The sequence below is a fragment of the Anas platyrhynchos genome, chromosome 5 (assembly GCF_047663525.1).
Source record: "Anas platyrhynchos isolate ZD024472 breed Pekin duck chromosome 5, IASCAAS_PekinDuck_T2T, whole genome shotgun sequence".
Classification (NCBI taxonomy): Eukaryota; Metazoa; Chordata; class Aves; order Anseriformes; family Anatidae; genus Anas; species Anas platyrhynchos.
Genome location: NC_092591.1, coordinates 32,667,895 through 32,685,770, shown reverse-complemented (window position 1 = coordinate 32,685,770; position 17,876 = coordinate 32,667,895). Strand labels below are relative to the sequence as shown.

The window sequence follows — 17,876 nt, the reverse complement described above, 5'->3', positions numbered from 1 at the left end:
AATAACTATTAGTGGAGATACCATCTTTGTTTCAGGAGGGAGCAGATAACAAAGGAAGCATCGTGAAATGCGTGTCAGGGGATTTCCATTTCCTGGGATAATGACTGCTTTCTGCGTCTCGGGGCTAGGTGGCTGTATTGTCTGTCCTGGCACAAGCATCCCCAGATAGAGCATAGGGACAGAGCAGCTGGATTTGGTGCTGTCAGAGTGGCTTTTAGGATGTTCCACGGGGTGGTGTGGAGGCTCCTTGTCACAGAGGGTGGGCACTGAGGCAGAGAAGTGCTACAGAGCTATGAACAATGTGAACATTGTTCAGACCGGGCCTTCTGTCAGTGACTGAGCCTTTTCTCTTGCAATTAGCTAAGTCATGAATGGGCACCAAATGCACCATGACTTTGCAGTCTAGTCGCTGGCTAGAATGAGGTTGGAGTGAAGTTTGCTTGTGCGTGACACCATCATCCCCAAACTCGCCAGAACCAGTTAGTGGAACCGGAGGTGCCAGAGATAAAAAAGGCCATGTGTGACCTACCAGAAGGGCAATATGTATAACCCATTGCTTACCTGATTGCAGCTGTGGTTGAGGTGCTTGATGTTGCTGTCCTGTTCTCTGTCTCTAGTGAGGACCTAGTGGGCTTGGGGGAGCAACATTTCAATGCATAAAGTGGCTTATGGACAAAAACCCTCTGAAGTTGCAGATTGTGCATTAGAAGAGCCAGGCTGACAGCAAACTGTCCAGCTTTCCCTGCTTAGAGTGTGATAATGTAAATTAAATTTGGACAGGTCAATTTTGAGGCTCCTCCATGCTGGCCACAGTATCTGTTCTCCCTGTAGAAGGAATTGCAGGGATGTGGCTGGAGGTGTAAAGTGGCTAACCATGGATTTCTAGCAGAGTAAGTGATTGCCTGCGCCCTGTGCTGGTGGTTGGGGAAATTCTCCAGTGTCTCTTCTGTCTTCACAAAAAAAGGAGCTGGAGTGGCTTCAGGAAGGGCTGGCTGAAAGGTCTGAGCATAGAAATTGTGCCTGGGTATAAGGAATGGGAGCCAGGGGCAGAGAATTGGGGCAGAGTGGAAATGAGCACAACCATACCTGGGGGGGAGAGGGAATAGGTTGTGTTAGACCAGCTGGTTCAGCTGGGGAGAGGAGCAGGCAGACCTCTCAGCACATAACCATTCCTCAGGCTTAATTTAAGGCTGAATTGCTCTGAAGTGAACCCGATGTTCAGTCAGACAATTTGAAAGCATAAGACAATAGATGCCTTGTGAGCAGAGATGCTGGCTGTGGTAGAAGCGTGGTCTCTATTTTGCAGGGCATGTACGTGCATATATGATGCTGAGGATGATGGAGGGTTTTATGTAAGGTCTAGGGAGAGTCAGGATGTAACTAAATCGACTGTTTTCTACCAAGCCCTTTATTTATGGCAGTCAGACACTGCAGTGATGAGCGGTGACCAGCCTGCACCATCCAGCTGCAGGCAGGGCACCCTGCAGCCCCTTGAGGTGTCCATCCTGTGGCTGGTGGCTGTGGCGATGGGACTTGGGTGAAACCATGTCCTGGGCATCATCCTCTTTTGTACTAGGGAGCCAATGCTCTGAGAGTCTTTATGGCAGAAGCAGTGCCTGCCAGGGCTGGTGGCTGCATCCCACCACCTGCAGAGGGGCTTCCAGAGGTCCTGGTCCGTGACACTGGGCTCTGCAATGCGCATGAGCAGATGGATGTGAAGGGCAGCAGTGTGGGCAGAAAGGCTGGAGCAGAGCTAGGCAGGGCCAACCTGCCCTTTGGGAGGCTGCCGTGGGGGTACCACGGTCACCCGGTGGCTGTGTGCCTGCGTCCACGCTGGCCCAGGAGTGACATCTCTTTTGAGCTGGGCTGGCAGGAGCCCCAGGCTCCCGGCTGAGCGCAGGGCTGTGTGCCTCGGAGGGCTCTGCTCGCTCTTCTCTGGAGGAGCAGCTGACGGCCTGGGCCTTGGCCAAGATGCAATGCCTTTGCCTTGAAGGCAGCCAGCCCCGTGGCTGGAGATGCTGGTGGGACCTGCTCTGTCTGTAAGGTTTGACCTGCTGAGGCAGCGCCACGCATCCACATGGGCCTGTCACAGCCGTGAGTGATAACCAGGAGTACAGCCCATGGGCGTGCAGGGAATGGGGGAAGTTCTCCCGATCACTTACAGTAGTAGCCTCGGGACCTAAAAATACCGGTGTTTGTCCGCTCCTGTGTACACCACAACCCGCGTGGTTTTTAAAGCAGCCTGCAGTGCACGGGGAGGAGAGGCCGGGCACAGAAACCTGCTGCTGGGGAAAGGGAGCACTGAATAATGCTCACCCAAGATGGGCCCTGGGCCATAGCTGGGATCAAGGGTGGGTCTGCCTGTTCTGGGGAGTGACCCGCAGCCTCAGGGCTTGCTTTTTGCACCTGCACTAGTGGAGCCTGTGCATAATCTGTTTATTACCTTGCTTAAATTATCTTTGCCACACATTCAGCCCTGGTGGGCACGGGCTTTGCTGTGGGGCTGCCAACCCCGCTGGCGGACCCCCGAGGGTGCCGGGGTGGTGCTGCCCCCCAGGGCAGACCCTGGGGGAGGTGGCGGTGACAGGGGTGCCCTGTCCCTTGTAGGGGACCCTGTGTGCCCCTCACTTGAGGCAGGAGCCCCATGGCATTACCTACCCCGGGGGCTCTGCCTGCAGCTGCGGGCACATCTGTGTGTGAGGGGGGGGGGTCCAGCCGCAGCACATCTGTCCTGCTGATCGGGGGGGGGGGTACACAGGAGGAGCCCCCCCCGGCAGCAGGTACGTCCCCGCCGGCATCCCCTCCCTCCTGCCTCCCTCCTGCCTCCCTCCCTGCCTCCTTCCCCGCCGCCCGCCCTCCCTCCCTCCGCCTGCATGGGGAGAGCCGCGGAATGGCGGAGCGAGAGAAAGGAGCCGCATCCCCGCCCGCCTCCTCCCCTTTCCTGGGGCTGCACCTCGCCTCGCCCCCCAATTTCAGGTACCGGACGCCTCCCCCGGGACCCCCACGGGGCTGCCCGGGCCGCAGCCCCCCCCCTTTTATCCTCCCCCCCCAAGCCCCGGGCACCGCTCCCCATCCGCCGCAGCCCCCCCACCCCCAGCCCCGCACTGCCGCTGCGGCCCCCTCCTCATCCAGCCCTTCTGCATCCTCCCCAAGCATCCTTCAGCCCCCACAGCTCGCCCCATGCACCCCCTCATCCCCCCCACCCCATACATCACTGAACCCCCACCTCACCCCTCCAGCCCCCCCCAACCCCTGCTGGCCCCATATACCCCCCCATTTGCCATTTCAGCCCCTTCCAGGCTCCAGCTTTTGCCCCCTCTGCCCCTCCATCAGCCTCCTCACCTGCCTTGCCTCCTCCTCAGCCACCTCTCGCTGATGGCAGCGCTTCGCCTCCCTCTCCGCCCCCCAGGGGAGCCTTTTTCTAGCCCTTTCCTCGAAATCCCGGGCGCTGCCTTGCCCTCCCCAGCGCCGTGGAGCAGGAGCCCCAGGCGAGCAGGTGGGAGCGTGCCAGGATTGATCCTCGCAGCTCCACCAAGCGCTCCCATCGATTTGGGACGGGGAGGGGGGACACGACACCTCCCGTACCCAGCAAAGCTGCTGGTGGGGACGTGAGATGACAAGGGCCAGGCCAGGGATGGCCACGGTGCCAAACATGCAGGGACCGGGGGGTTTGGACCTGCTGGTCCCTCCCGTGAGCAGCTCTGGGACAGGATGTGCTCGGCGGGTACGGGGGCTTGGTGGGGAAGGGGCCATCACCTGCTGGCCATCCGGGGCAGCTGGGTGCCTCTGGCGGCCGTGACATCTTTACAGCCATCGATTTACGCTCGGGGGTGCTGTGGCGGCGATGCGTGGGAGCTGGGTGAGGGGGGGATCAGCACCAGGTGGCTACGTGGTGAGATTTTGGAGGTGGGGAGGAGCGGTGGAGCCATGGCTGAGTGATCACCATCCCCTGAGCCCTGGGACCAGCGGGGCCGTGTGAGGAAGCATCCAGCTGTGTCCAGCTGTGTGTTTTTTTCCCCCCGTTTACCTCCAAGGGGCCCAGCAGACCTCTGCCACCGGAGCCCCTCTGCCGGGCGGCTCCTGCAGCCGCCTGCTATTGCAGCGCTGCCTGCCAGAGCCGCTGGGCGCTGCTGCAACATGGCTGGGGGAAGCCTGCACGCCCAGCCCTCACGCTGCCTCTTGGAGACAGCTGCCACGGAGCCGGGGCTCGGGTGTTGAGAAGGGGATGGGAGCCGAGAGCGTTGGGCTTGCCGGCAGCGCGGTCCCGTGGGCGCCTTGTGGGGGTCCTGCCCCTCCAGCCATCATCACCCCACAAGGTGCTGCGTGGCCTAAGCAGGGACGAGCTGGTGGCTCGGGTCCTGAGGGGACTCGGGCAGCAGGTGACACCATGGGCTGGCCCTGAAGCCATGAGGAGGCTGGGGAGGGAGGCCTGGCAGGTCTCCGTGGCTGATGTGGTTTGGGGCGGTCTGAGAAGGGGCGGAGGCCCCGTGGCCACCCGTCCTGTTGTCCCCATGTCCCCAAGCTCTATCCAGAGAGGTGGTGGTGGCCCCAGTACGGTGTGGAGGCAGGCAGCAGTGGGGCCAAGGGGAAAATACATCAGCTGTCCGTCTGTTCAGCCTGCCGGGTCTCCTGGGTGGCAGGGCCTTGCAGGAGGGGAGCCAGGAGCTGTGGTGTTGCTCCTCAGGGAGCCTGGTGCCTGCAGGAAACCACGATGTCCCACGAGGGTCAGCATCTCTGGGGGATGGAGACCTCGCCACCTCCTCGGCAAGCTCAAGGGGGTGTTTTCAGGCTGAGGCAGAGACCAGCCTCAGTGCTACGGGTGGTCTGTGTGTCTGACGTGGGCCTTTGGGTCTGGGAAGCCTTGAGCTGGGGAGCAAGGCGGGTAACCCTGCTTTTTGTGATGGGGGACCAAAGGTTGGTCTGGTTCTGAGGGAGCCCCAGCAGACGGGTTCTCTGTATCCCCCACTGTGACTGTGTTGTCCCCAGGATGGAGTCCCTGACCCCAACCCTCCCTGGAGCTGAGCCCTGTGCCTGGCCCATGCTCCTATGGCCAAACCCTGCAGGCAGGGACTGCCCCTGCTTGTGCACTCGCAGTTTTTGGGTGGCAGCTGGGGTATGCCAGCATTGTCAGGGGGTTGAGAAGTGTCCTCTGGCAGGGGTGCTGTCCTTGTTGGCCTCGGGGCTTTGCTCGGCCTCCCTGGAGAGCCCCACACCTTCCTGCAGCAGCACACAGGTGGTACCCACGCTTCTCCTGCTGGCAGTCAGGGGAAAGTTGGCCCAAATGTCCCTGTAGGGCCTGCTCGAGCTTTTGTGGACCATGATAGAGCTGATGGGAGTAAGGGCTGCTGCTTGTTGCTGGTATTCTTAGCCTCTTTGAGGAGCAGGAGAGAAAGGCAGGGGTGTTCCCAGCATGGAGGAGCAGGGGGTGAGGAAGAACCACCCTTGCCTCCCCTGGAGCATCCACACGAGAGGAGGAAAGGGCAGCAGCAACGCAGAGATAGATTTCTTTATTCATTCCATCGAGCCAGAAGGTTTTGAACAGAGCAGACGCCTCCAGGCAGAGCTGGTAGGGAAGATGGAGCCTGGGATACTGTTGTAAGGGAGCCGAGAGACACCAAATGCAGCGTCGGGAGTGAAACCCACCAGTGGCACTGAACCAGGGGAGCAGCAGCCAGCGGCAGAGGAGCTCAGCAGAGTGGCCCACGTGGCTTGGGGCTGGCTGAGGAGGCAGCAGGGCCACGGGGGCAGAAAGCCGACCCCTCTCCAGCAGCGTGAAGCCAAAAGAAAGCCCCCCTGCCCTGCAGGAAGGCATCCCATTGCTGTTACAAGGCCCTAAGGGGACTCTTCTGTTCCTCCCTGTCTCGGCCAGCGATGCTGCAAGGGCAGGAGAAGGAGCCGGGGTAACCAGATGCCCCGCTGCGGGTGCTGGGGACCGGCCGCTGGAGCGCTACCAGGAGCCGGGCTGGCTGGCTGGCAGGCAGAGGCAGTCAGCATCCCCGGCAGAGAGCAGGGACTTGGCACGGGCTCAGCTGGGGAGGCTATTTTTTTATTTTTCTCCCCCTCCAGGACAGCTGATTCCATCTATTTTTAATGAGCTTGCCCGGGTTGCGCAGTGAGGAGACGGAGCAGCACCGGCAGCCACGGGCTGCACTGGGGCAGGGGGTGCCCAGCGCTCAGCATCCCCCCACCAACAACTGACCCCGGGCCGGGGTCTGCCTCGGGGTGGGAGCGCGTGCCCCAGGGAACGGGGGGGTCCTCCTCGATGCAGCTGCCCCTGGGCATGGAGTCGAGCGCCGAAGAGGAGAGCTGGCTGGAAGACCAGTGGGAGAAATGGTAGGGGACCGGCTGGGTATGGGGACAGGGGGGCTGTCCCCAGGGGTGTGCATGGGGACGGGTGACAGCACATCGCCCTCTCGCACCAGCGCTGCCGCAGGACAGCAGCAAACTTGGCACCGAGCGGAGCCCGAAGTTTTCCTGGCTGTGCAGGGAGACATGCGGCAAATGGGGCCGCCGTGGGCGCGGGAATGTGCGTGTCCGGCAGGATTTTTCAGCAGGGCGAGAGAAAGGAGCTGCCAACATGCGGTGTGGTGGAGATAAAAGGGCTGGCGTGCAGGGGGGTCACCTCTCCTGCTGCTGGGTGCAGGCAGGGATGGTGCTGGGGCCCGTGGCTCCTCACTGTGCTTCCACGCCTCGGCGGACAGAGGGAAGGGGCTGATGGTGCCCAGCCATGGCGACCCCTGTAACCGGAGAAGAAATCGATCTGGGCTTTGAAGGTTTCTCTGCGAGCATCCTGCTCTGTGTTTCCTCCCCTCCTGCAGGCAGCAGCCGTGGGGCACATGGGACTCCTCCCAGTGTGGCCCTGCTTCGTCTCATGTAGGGACACCTCCACCCCATGTCTGGCAGAGGACTTTTGGGCTGGGCTCTTGTGTTTCCCACCCCAGTAATGAACAGACACGAGGAGCATTGCGTTAGCACCACGTATAGAAATGTTTTAATGCACAGGAGCCAGGGGCTCCCCGGGGAGGCAAGCGAGCACGCGAGGAGCTGGGTAGTCAGCACATTTCCAGCCGCTACAAGGAAATCTCTGCAAACTTTCCAAAGGGGAGTAATGTGTCTGTGGGGCTGACAGCCATGAGGGAGCCATAAAGGGCTCATCGGGGCAGTGAGCGATGCCGATGGGCTCGGTTTGTGGTGTGTGCAAGATCTGCAGGTCTCGATGTGATCACATGCCCCAGCGGGTCCATCCTCCTGCCGTGTCCCACCGGGCCCTGCCCTCCCCGTGATCCCAGTGTTTGCCCCGCTGGTCCCAGAGGTGGTGTTGGTGGCCCCGTCTGGGTGTGCCCTCCTGCCCCCCACACATGCAGTGTGTGACCGTGGTCTCCGCTCCCTCCAGGCTCACCCACGACATCAGCCTCGAGGAGTTTGAGGATGAAGACCTCTCCGAGATCACCGATGAGTGTGGCATCAGCCTGCACTGCAAGGAGAGCCTGGCCGCCCGGGTAGGCGCATGGGACAGGGACAGGGATGGGGATATTCCGTGTTGTGCTCGTGTTTGGTGCTGGCTGTGGGCGGCGAGGCACCGGTGGCCTCCTGCAGCCTCTGATTTGGGACCTTCCCGGGGCAGAAGGAGGCTGCTGGGGCACCAGCACTGAGCCCGGTGCCTGAGGCTGGGCGTACTGAGCCTGCTGGGGCGCGAGGCGGAGGCGAGCTGTTCCTAAACAGGGGAGCCGACCGTGCTCAGAAAAAGCAGCTGCTAAAAATACGCACAAATGGTTTAGACGGGATGTGGAGGATTGCCCGAGGAGCAGAACTGAAAGCGGCGGCTGCGAGGGGGGCTTTTCAGCCTGAAATGTCAGCGCTGAGAGCCAGGGAGCTCGCGGGCCCGATGGCGATGGCTCCCGCGAGACGAGAGCTTGCGGGATGCGTCTGGTGAAGCAGCCAGGCCCGGGGGGAGTGTTTTGGCTGGGTCTGGCCACGTGCACGGCGCGGAGGCTGGGAAACCGGGAATAACCCCGGCACGTGAGCGCCGGCTGCATCCCGTGGGGACGCGGCCCCGGCTGAGGGCAGGAGCCAAACTGAAACCCGGAGCAGAGCGGGCTCCTGAGGGCTGGGCGGGTGCCGAAATTCCCCCCTGGCGCTGGGAGAGGCTGGAGAAGGTGGCTGCTGGATGGGGCCGGGCGGGCAAAGATGCCCAGCAGCAAGATGCCTTTGCAAAGGGCGATACCTCGACAGAGGAGGGGGTTGGTGTTGTTTTTTTTGGGTGTGTGGTGTTTTTTTTTGGTGCTGGGAAAACAATGATGACTTCATCACGGGCTATTTTAGCAGCTCTCCAGAAATAGTGGCTCAGGCACACAGCTTGCAAAACGTGGCTGGCTCCGGCAAGGAGGCTGGGTGCAGCAACGTGGGGCACGGTGGCACAAGTACAAGGCACAGGTTTTGGGTTTGGCCTTGGTTTGCTTGCTTTTGAACACAGGGCAGCTTATTCCCAAATTCAGCAAGGTGGGTCCTGCTGAAAGCAGGCTGCAGCTAGCGAAGGCTTGTGGCATCATTCGTGTTCCGGGAGCTGCTGGAACTGTTTAATGCAGGAACAAGAAATAGAAAAAAAAAACCCTCTTCTTGGAAATACGGGAGAGTGAGAGAAGCAGTGCCCGAGGGAAAAGAGCAGGGATGTGCCTGCATTAAACCCGCATGGGCTGATCCTGATCCAGGCACATGAAAAGGCTTGAAGCAGCTATGAAGATAGAGACGTGGGGAGACAATCGCTGTGATTTTACAGCACAGTAAGGCTCCTGGAGATGCGGGGCTTCCTCTCGTTCCCATCCCTGGCTCAGTGTGACCTCTTCCCCACCGCCAGCCTTCGGGCTGTGCCAGAAGGGAGGGGAACAAGCAGCATCCACCCCGTGCCAGCCCCTTAACGCGTACCTGCAGTGGTTGTAGTTCCCTCTGAGCTACCGAACCCCGAATGGCGCGTCACTCCTCGTGCCTGCGTTCCTCAGAAACAGGCTCTGTTTTGCTCTTCTGCGTCCTTCTGGGACTTTCCCTCCTCTGAGCTCCCCGAGTGATTGCCACAGCTCCAGGATTGCCGAGGCAGCATCATTAGCAGTCTCGGCAGCATGTCAGCAGCTGCCTCCAATACGCCTCCCTCAGCTCGGTCTCACCAGTTTAGCTGTCAGGTTCCCCCAGCTCTGCTCCCGTTTCCTTGTGAAAATCCAGGTGATTTGCCACAACCCCTGGCATCCGCCACGAGAACCGGGGAGCTCTTTGTGTTAGGCCAGTGTAAAAAAACAAGGCGACCACCACCACAAGCTTTGGTGGTCTGGAGGGGCAAGCAGGCCGGGCTGAGGCTGTAAATCTGCCTTTATTTTGGGGCTGGGGTCAGTGCTGCTGCGGGGTGCCGGGGAGGCAGGTCAGGACCGTGTCCCCCCAGCCTGTAGCGGGGCAGAGGGAGGGAGGGAAGGCCGGCAGCCACGGCGATGGGCACGTGGGGTGGGACGTGCCATCATCCCCTGCTGCTTTAAAAGGCTGAGGCCAACTGGCACGGCCATCCTCCGGCCCTCCCAGTCTCCTGACCGAGCCGCTAATCCCGGCAGGGCTGTGTGAGCCGGGCGGGCGGCGCGGCGCGGGCGGCGGGCGGCGGGGAGGGCAGCCGGCTGCAGGCCGAGATGCTGCAGCTCGACCTCATCGACGCCGCCGGGGATGCGCCGGCCGAGGAGCAGACGGAGTCCCAGGCGCTGCAGAAAGCCCCCCAGCCCCCCAGCACCGAGAGCTACCGGCCCAAGCGACCCACCACACTCAACCTCTTCCCGCAGGTGCCTCGCAGCCAGGTGAGAACCGGCCCGGAGGGGTGGGAGGGGATTTAGGGGCTTTTTTCCCCCCGGCTTTTGCCCCCCTGAGCTTTTGCCCCCCTGCTTTTGCATGGAGGGTGTTCCCAGGCGCTGCTGTCTCCGTGAGGGGTGGTGTTTAGGTGCCCTGCATGCTGCCCCTTTGAGCTGGCCTCCCCGAGCCCCGTCATCCCTCCCGCAAACTTCCCAAACCCGCACAAGGTGTGCCGCTGCGCGCGGGGCTATTTTTTGCCTTCCTCCTGCCTTCGGCAGCGGCTTCCCTTGCCAAGTAGGAGGATTTTCGTGGCGCTGACGTGCAGCTGAGGAGCGCAGAGCGAGAGGCAGGTGTCCCCGTGGGTGACAGATGGGGAGTAGTCGGAGCTGGGTGTCACCAGCCCGGCACAGGCAGCTGATGCCAGCTCTCTGCCTGAGGCCATGGGTGGGAGGAGGAGGAGGAGAAAGAGGAGGAGGAGGAAGGCACGGAGCCAGGACAATGCCCGCAGGGCAGCTGGCACCGGGGACAAAGGCAGCAGGGACATGGGGAGGCGGGGGGGAGCTGGCTGGAGCATAATGGACAAGGGGACAGCAGGCAGCCTTGTCCCACCCTGCGCAGGGACCCCGAGGAGCCGGTGGCACGTGGGAGCCACATCCAGCTGGGGGGACGGGGACAGCAAAGGCACCCCCCGGGCAGTTGGTCCCAACCAGTGTCCAGACCTGCGGAGAGGTATTTTTGGGGGGTGGCGTGTATGTGTGGGGGGTGCATAGATGGTGGGCTGGGGAGGGGGAGGCTGCGGGGCCACGCTGGGGACCACGGGCACGACCCAAGCTGAGGATATCGGGAACAGGAGCTCTGTGGCACAGGGCCTGATGTGGCTGGAAATGGGAGCCCGGAGCCAGCAGGGATGGGCACATGGGGCCTGTGTGTGTGCCCCGAGGACAGGACAGGGTGCTGGGGATCCCACGGATCTTGGTGGGCTTCAGGGCAGAGAGCTTCGTGTTGGTGGGGAAGCAAAGCAAGGGGCAGCTCCCACGCTGATGGTGACGGCTGCAGGAGAAAACCCCAAGAGTCCCAAGCTTGAGCAAAAACTGCTGCTGGGGGAGAAATACCCGCGCTGTGCCCCAGAGCTGTCTGCAAAGCCCGGGAGCAAAGCGTGCCCAGGAGGGTGGGCTGCACCCCGGGACGGGCACGGGCACCGCGGGGAAGCGCTCGGGCGGTCCCAGGCAGTGCCCAGGGACCGTGACGGCCCCAGCCGCTGTGCATGGCTGAGGGATGGGGAGGGATGGCTGCCACGTGCTGTTTACTGCCCGGGTGACAAGGCGGCTTTGTTCTCCTCCCCAGGACACCCTGAATAACAACTCCCTGGGGAAAAAGCACAGTTGGCAGGAGCGGGTGTCCCGGTCGTCGTCCCCTCTGAAAACGGGTGAGTCAGGGGGCTGGTGGCCAGGGGCCTCGCACCCTTGGGTGGCTCCTGGGGGTCAATCCCCAGCCTGCAGCATGGGGTGAGCGGTGCTGGAGGTTGGGGAAAACATCCCCGATGGGAACATGTCCATCTTGAGCCTGGAGCATCCCCGCTGGTGGGAACACCAACGCTGCTCTCCTCCCCGCAGGTGAGCAGACCCCTCCCCATGACCACGTTTGCCTGAGTGATGAGGTCAATCACCAAAACAGCACAACCTCCACCAAAGACCGGGGCACGTCCACGGAGAGCCCGTGCCGGCGCACAGCAGCCACCCAGATGGCGCCCGCCTGTGTTGCCTCGTCCCGGCCCCCCGAGAAGCACCAGGCCACCAGCAGGCCCCCACCCCACGGAGCCAGCGTGGTGGTGGTGACGACGAGGGGCCCTGAGGCCCACCGCGACCGCATCCGCTACCAGACGGACGTGAGGCTGGAGGCCACGGAGGAGATCTACCTGACGCCCGTGCAGAAGAACTCGGACCCGCTGGAGACCGAGAAGCCGTTCCTGTCCCAGTCCAGCGAGAACCGCATGTCCATCAGCTCCGACATCGACACCTCCAGCTACTCGGCCCTGGCAGGGAAAACCAACCCCTCCATCAGCGAGGAGGACGAGGTGCTGGACTACATGTCCTCCCCTGACAAGACGAGCCTGCCCCGGGCCTCCTGCGTGGGTGGGAGCAGTGGCTACCGGCCGGGCCACAACCTTCAGAGAGCGTCGGTGAGTTCGGACACCAGCGCCTTGTCCTACGACTCGGTCAAGTACACGCTGGTGGTGGATGAGAACGTGCAGCTGGAGCTGGTCAGCCTCAAGCAGTGCTACTCGGGCTACAGCGACGAGAGCGACTCGGCCACCGTCTACGACAACTGCGTCTCCTCGCCCTACGAGTCGGCCATCGGCGAGGAGTACGAGGAGGACGCGCTGAAACGCGACTCGGTCTGCCTCTCCGAGGACTCCACGCCCGAGGCGGACATCCACTTCTCCAAGAAGTTCCTCAACGTCTTCATGAGTGGCCGGACACGCTCCTCTAGTGAGTGCTGGGCGGAGGGAGGAGGTGGGTGGGGGGCTGTGTCCCCAGGCAGCCCTGCAGGTCCCTGGTATGAGCTTGCCTGGTCCAAATGACCCCTGCAGGGTCTCCAGTGAGATAGAGAAGCTCCAGCAGGTGCTGGCTCCACAGCCTGTGATTTCTTCCCTTGTGGCCGAGGGATATGGGGGGGCTGGAAAAGCCTCGCATCACACAGCTGGGGGCATTTCAACCTGCTTTTTTGTCTGAGCTAAAACCACGAGGTATGAGCGAGGGCTGTGTCCTACCTGCAGTGGTGCTGGCCCTCAGAGCTGCAGTGTGCCCCTCTGCCTTCTTCCCCAGGTGCTGAGTCCTTCGGGTTGTTCTCCTGCATGATCAATGGCGAGGAGCAGGAGCAGACCCACCGCGCTGTCTTCAGGTGAGTATGGGCACAAGCAGCGTCCCAAGGCCATCCCTACCCAAACCATGCTGCTTCCAACATGGGCAGCCTGGGGACCAACCCGTTGTCCTTAGCTCAGGGGTGAGAGACCCCCCAGGGCACCCAGGATCTCTCTGTGCAGCCACATAGGGGATGCAGCAAGTGATAGATATGTGTGTGTGCTGGGCTTCTACTGCCCTTTGAGCCTAAACCCGCTCAGATCTCCATTCAGCATCCCAGATTTTGGCTAATTGCACCTGCTGCCCACCCGTGCTGGCCGCGGGTCCCACGTTGCCCCTGACCCAGCAGCGGGTTGGCGAGCAGCCCGCCAGAGCGGCCGGGTGCCAGTGACTCCCTGCCCAGGTTTGTGCCTCGCCACGCGGACGAGCTGGAGCTGGAGGTGGACGACCCCTTGCTGGTGGAGGTGCAGGCGGAGGATTATTGGTACGAGGCCTACAACATGCGGACAGGGGACCGGGGCATTTTTCCTGCCTACTACGCTATCGAAGTCACCAAGGACCCAGACCACATAACAGGTACCAAGCTGCCGTGATGGTCGGCGATGTTTTCCTCCTCTGAGAGGGGGAAAGGAGGATGTCAGGCAAAGAATGATGGGGGTAGCTGCAGCTGGTGGTGGAGGGGGCTTGTACCTGATGCTGGGCAGGGAATTGTGCAGATGCAGGGGCATGGTGATGGCCATCAGAGATGATCCCTGCAATGTGCTCTGTCTTCCAGCTCTGGCCAAGAACAGCGACTGGGTGGACCAGTTTCGGGTGAAGTTCCTGGGCTCGGTGCAGGTTCCCTATCACAAGGGCAACGACGTGCTGTGCGCAGCCATGCAGAAGGTAGTGTCCCAGCCCGGGCTGAGCCCCTGCGTGGGAGCGGGGAGAAGAGAAGGGGCGAGCTGTCCTCACGGGCTGCCCACGAGTGCCAGGGCTTTGTGTCTCTGTCTCCCCGCAGATTGCCACCACGCGCCGCCTTACTGTGCACTTTAACCCACCCTCCAGCTGCGTCCTGGAGATCAGCGTGCGTGGGGTCAAGATTGCCGTGAAATCTGACGACTCCAAGGAGCACAGCAAGGTAGTACCCACTCGTCTCATCCCTTCCCTACTTGCTGCTCTTAGCTTGGGAATTAAGGGTCTCCACCCAAACGTGCTCCTTGTTCCATGAGAAACACCATCCAAAGGGTTGTAGGCCCACCATCAGGGTCCCCCAAGCCTGGTGGGAGCCCAGTTTTGGGCCATACCAGAGGATGGTGCCCTCACAGCTGCCAAACGCGTTGTTGTGCTGGGATGCTGCGAGCTGAGCTGCACCCGTAATCCCTCAGCTGCTCCTAAACCTTCCTGCTACTATTTTGAGTGGCGTCCTCCAGATCTGCCCCGTAATCTCTTTAGCTGGGTATTGCAGGCTGCTGATAAGTGGTCTCCATAAGTAGCCTAGCAAGATGCTGTGTGGAGGCAAGCAAAGCCTTCACAGCAAGCATTTTGGAAACCTTGTCTTTGGAAGGGGTGCTGGATTAGTCCATGGCCACGGGTGCTGTGGTGGTGAGCTGGGCTCAGCCTGAGCTCCTCTTTCCAGGACTGGAGACCAGCTGCCCCGCAGGGCGTGTGGGGAGGCGTGTTGACAAGTTTTTTCTCTGTTTCCCCCAGGTAAACAAGTGTAGCCATTTTTTCCAGCTGAAGAACATTTCCTTTTGTGGATACCATCCAAAGAACAACAAGTGAGTAGCGGGAGGTGCAGGGCAGCTCTCAGTGCCTTGATGCACGGAGGCTTCGCTGCCTTCCTGCCTCCAGCATCCCCATCCTGAGGGCTCCCCTTCCCCTGTAAGCCACAGCTTCATGCGAGGAGCATCCTTTGGGTGGGTTTCACATCCCTGGGCCATGCGAGCTGGTGGCCACTGGGGTTTGGGACCCCCTTTGTCAAAGGTGGGCACTGGGGATGCTTGTTCCTGCCTTCCTGACACTCCATTCTCACCCGCTCTCTCTGCCCTCAGATATTTCGGGTTCATCACCAAGCACCCTGCTGACCACAGATTTGCCTGCCACGTCTTTGTCTCGGAGGAGTCCACAAAGCCGCTCGCGGAGTCCGTAGGGTGAGTCCTGGCTGGGGCGGGAGGAAGGTGCTCCCTCCCCACGGACAGGAGGAGCAGCACCTGGCTCCTCTCCCCTGCAGCGAGGGGACTGGGGCCAGGGCCAGGGCTGACGCTGCTGCGGGCAGCGTGTTCCTGACAGCGCTGGAACAAATCCCGCTGCAAAGCTTTGCAGGCAGATGGCTGAAAGCCACGCGCTGTGTGGAGGCTCGGAGCTGGGATGGAGATCTCGCTCCAGCGGTGCCCCTGGGTGCTAATGCATGAGGCTCCCCGGGGCCAGGAGGGGTTTGAGCTGACAGCAAGGCGAGAAGGGGAGCAAAACAGGCTCGGTAAATGCCTCGGGGAGGGCGCAGCTGAGCTCTGCTCCGTGCTGTGTTGCAGGAGGGCTTTTCAGCAATTCTACAAGGAGTATGTGGAGTACACGTGCCCCACAGAGGACATCTACCTGGAGTAGGGGCTGGCACGGGCGCCTGCTGCACAGCCAAGGCTCGCCCCTTCCCCATCGTGCATGGACAAGAGCTGCTTTGAGACCAGAGGAGGAGCGGGCCCAGGGAAGGGCTCCCCGGGGCACCGAGCTGCCTCTTTTCGTGGCTCCCCTTCCTCGGGCTGGGGCTGGGGGGACGGGAGGGGGGAGGGCTGGACAAATCGTGTTTATTGTACAAAATATTTAGTTTATTCTATTGGAGAAGTGCCCACGGGGTGCCCTGCCTGTGAGTGCTGGAGGGGCGGGCAGCACAGCGTTGCTCCAGCCCTTCCCTGCCGCAGGCCGGGGTGCCAGCAGCTCCTCCCTGTGACCGTGGCCCAGCTCCCCGTCACATCCCTCGGGGGTGACTTTTAACGCAGTGGCAGAGTCGGACTCCTGCAGGATGAAGACACAGCAGCTACAGCCAACAAGAACCGCCTGAGGGCTCCTGCCTGGGGAGGGGACATCGCTTCCCTGCCAGGCCCCCGGGGACAAGGCTGCCGGGCAGGGAGGATGGAGCCCAGTGGCTCTGCTTGGAGTGCCAGAGAGAGGACGAGCTGAGACAGCTCACCCCTGCCTCTGCCCCCATCCCTCCCCTCTTAGATCCATGCCCTGGGGTGAGGAAGATCCCCCCGTACCTCTACAGCCACCACACCACGGGGAGGGAAGCGTTTCTCTGCCCCTGTCCCCTCTCCCCTCCAGCCGCAGGGGGCAGGGGCAGGGCTGAGCCACCCCCACCATGGTGGGGCTCAGCCCCGTGCAGACCGGGGTGCCTGCCAGAAGCGGAGCAGGGAAGGGCTAAAGCCTGCAGGGAGCCGCACACATCTCCAGGGAGGTTCAAAACACCACCAGAAACCTTCCCTGGTCCCTGCAGCCAGCGGTCTCTGTGCTTCAGCTGGATCTGCTGTGATGGCAACAACTATTAAATATGATGGTTCATGGAGCAGTGCTGCGGTGCTCTTTGTGTCCCACAGCCGTAGGTTTGGGCCCTGGATTTCCCCAGCCCTTGGGGGTGCAGGAGGTGCTGGAGTACCTCAGGTTTCCTCTGAGAAACCCAGCTGCAGACCTTGAAAGCCAGAGATCGTGGCGTAACTTACCTCATGCCCTTCCATTTACAGTACCAGGAGGAATCTGGCTCTGTTACCTCTGTAGTTGCCATTATGTAGTTGAGGACAGCAAAAATATCCCATCTTGGCCTTCTCTGCTTCAGGCTGAGCAGCCCCAGCTCCTCTAGCCTCACATACCCTGAGGGTATGGCTGGAGCCCCCCGTTCCTGCCCCCCACACCTACCTGTGTGCCCCGCTGTCCTGCGGCAGCGTGGGGCAGAGCAGAGGGCAGGCTCACAGGTGGGCATCGTCGTAGTACTCCAACAAATCAAGCTCATCACGCTTGGTTTTGCCAGCTCTGCGCAGTCCTGCAGGCCGCTCCCGGGCTGAGCGGGTCCTGAAGCGAGGCTGCTTTGGTTTAATGCCATAATCTGGGGGTAGACAGCGGGGTGAGGGCTGGGGGGGCTGTCCATGCCTTCCCTGGAGGGGTGAGTGCACGGGACGGGGCTGGGGGAAGAGCTGTACCATCCACCAGGCCAAAGTGCTGCTGCGGGAGCTCCAGAAGGGCGGAGAAGTCCTCAGGGACTGAGTAGCTGTGGAAGAAACCCCGAGGTGGAAGCGAGCCGAAGCCTTCCTGCACTCACCTGCGTCGGCACCACCAGCGGCAGCCAAGTGCTGCAGGAGCACTGGGGCTACAGGAGAAGGGGCAGCCAGCCCCTGTGGCACCACTGCAGGTACCGGGATGGGGGGAGAGGAAGAGGAGAAGGAGAAGTGCCCTTACCTCTGGCGCAGGGGCAGGGAGAGCGCAGCCGCCAGCAGCTGGGTGAGCAGCAGCAGCCAGCACCGCATGGCTGAGCCGTCACCCACCCCTCTCAGGTTCCGCAGCGAGGTCACAGAGGAGCCACCCGGCTGGCCCCAGCCCTTCTCCCCCTCCCCAGCCTTCCAGGCTTTACCTTCTTCAGCATCCTCCTTGTCAGAAGCCCAGGCTGCGAGCCCTGCACCCTGCCAGCCCCCAGGATAGCCCAGGGAGGAAGGCTTCCCTCACCCATGAGGCCAGCTGGCAGCAGGCGGGCTGCTCGGGGGTAGCCCAGTGCCACAGGCTGGCTGACAGACCAAACCGATGGCTCACGTGTCCCTGAACTACCAGAGCAGATACAGAAGACGGCCGTAGCTGCCCAAGCCTCAGCTGGACCCTTTATTAAGTGCTGCACAGCAGCGTTTGCTGAATTAATCTCTCCGGTTCTCTTTGCCCTTGGCCAATCCCCCTGAGCACTGGCTGGCAGCCATTCTGCAAACCCTTTTAGCACACGTTAGGTGCTAGCACAGCATCCCGCAAACTGTGGCAGGAAACTGGGGGCTGAAGCAGGCACCTGGAGTTAGAGATAGTCATAGCTGAGCATACAGGCCAGAGCAAAAAGCCTCTAAGAGACAAAACAGGAAGCATATCCCTGAGTAGACAACTGCGAAAGCTGCTCTTTCTGATAGGGACAGGCCTGCTGGCAACCAGACTCAGAAGACACAGGGGAATCCCCAGCTTGAAAGGGAAAGGAGGTCCTTCAGC

At 61.6% G+C, this 17,876-nt stretch overlaps 2 protein-coding genes and 1 long non-coding RNA gene across 7 annotated transcripts; 1 reads left to right on the top strand and 2 right to left on the bottom strand.

Moving 5' to 3' along the window:
* Positions 1-1,390: 1,390 nt before the first annotated feature.
* LOC140002637 (uncharacterized) lies at positions 1,391-5,225 on the bottom strand. Its single transcript, XR_011809669.1, has 2 exons — positions 3,343-5,225; positions 1,391-1,689 (listed from the first exon to the last, which is right to left on the bottom strand). It is a non-coding gene; the product is annotated as an uncharacterized lncRNA (long non-coding RNA).
* On the top strand, positions 2,850-16,212 carry MAPK8IP1 (mitogen-activated protein kinase 8 interacting protein 1). Of its 5 annotated transcripts, none has more exons than XM_038180693.2 (13): positions 2,850-2,976; positions 7,394-7,499; positions 9,591-9,824; positions 10,435-10,545; positions 11,161-11,242; positions 11,430-12,305; positions 12,642-12,717; positions 13,081-13,253; positions 13,453-13,562; positions 13,678-13,797; positions 14,367-14,437; positions 14,711-14,809; positions 15,188-16,212. In XM_038180693.2, exons 1-13 carry the CDS (start codon positions 2,891-2,893, stop codon positions 15,258-15,260), a joined length of 2,217 nt encoding a protein of 738 aa, XP_038036621.2. In that variant the 5' UTR covers positions 2,850-2,890; the 3' UTR covers positions 15,261-16,212. The 5 variants fall into 5 exon arrangements, with proteins under 5 accessions (XP_038036621.2, XP_027315444.2, XP_071894821.1 ...); XM_072038720.1 differs by lacking the exons at positions 2,850-2,976; positions 10,435-10,545 and adding exons at positions 6,109-6,333; positions 9,258-9,276 and having other exon boundaries at positions 7,394-7,485; positions 9,602-9,824; XM_038180694.2 differs by lacking the exon at positions 2,850-2,976 and adding an exon at positions 6,111-6,333.
* Positions 15,457-17,742, bottom strand: FREY1 (Frey regulator of sperm-oocyte fusion 1). The gene is made up of 4 exons (XM_072038724.1): positions 17,097-17,742; positions 16,841-16,908; positions 16,560-16,746; positions 15,457-15,665 (listed from the first exon to the last, which is right to left on the bottom strand). Exons 1-3 carry the CDS (start codon positions 17,162-17,164, stop codon positions 16,610-16,612), a joined length of 273 nt encoding a protein of 90 aa, XP_071894825.1. The 5' UTR covers positions 17,165-17,742; the 3' UTR covers positions 15,457-15,665; positions 16,560-16,609.
* Between the last annotated feature and the right edge of the window lie 134 nt (positions 17,743-17,876).

Excerpts from the sequence above, each read along its gene's own strand:
- MAPK8IP1 (XM_038180693.2), top strand. The coding sequence starts at position 2,891 with ATGGCGGAGCGAGAGAAAGGAGCCGCATCCCCGCCCGCCTCCTCCCCT. Across the intron at positions 11,243-11,429 it reads GTCGTCCCCTCTGAAAACGG|GTGAGCAGACCCCTCCCCAT; the intron begins GTGAGTCAGGGG and ends TCCTCCCCGCAG. Across the intron at positions 13,563-13,677 it reads TGTGCGCAGCCATGCAGAAG|ATTGCCACCACGCGCCGCCT; the intron begins GTAGTGTCCCAG and ends GTCTCCCCGCAG.
- FREY1 (XM_072038724.1), bottom strand. The coding sequence starts at position 17,164 with ATGCGGTGCTGGCTGCTGCTGCTCACCCAGCTGCTGGCGGCTGCGCTC. Across the intron at positions 16,909-17,096 it reads TCCCTGCCCCTGCGCCAGAG|CTACTCAGTCCCTGAGGACT; the intron begins GTAAGGGCACTT and ends TTTCTTCCACAG. Across the intron at positions 16,747-16,840 it reads GCACTTTGGCCTGGTGGATG|ATTATGGCATTAAACCAAAG; the intron begins GTACAGCTCTTC and ends GTCTACCCCCAG.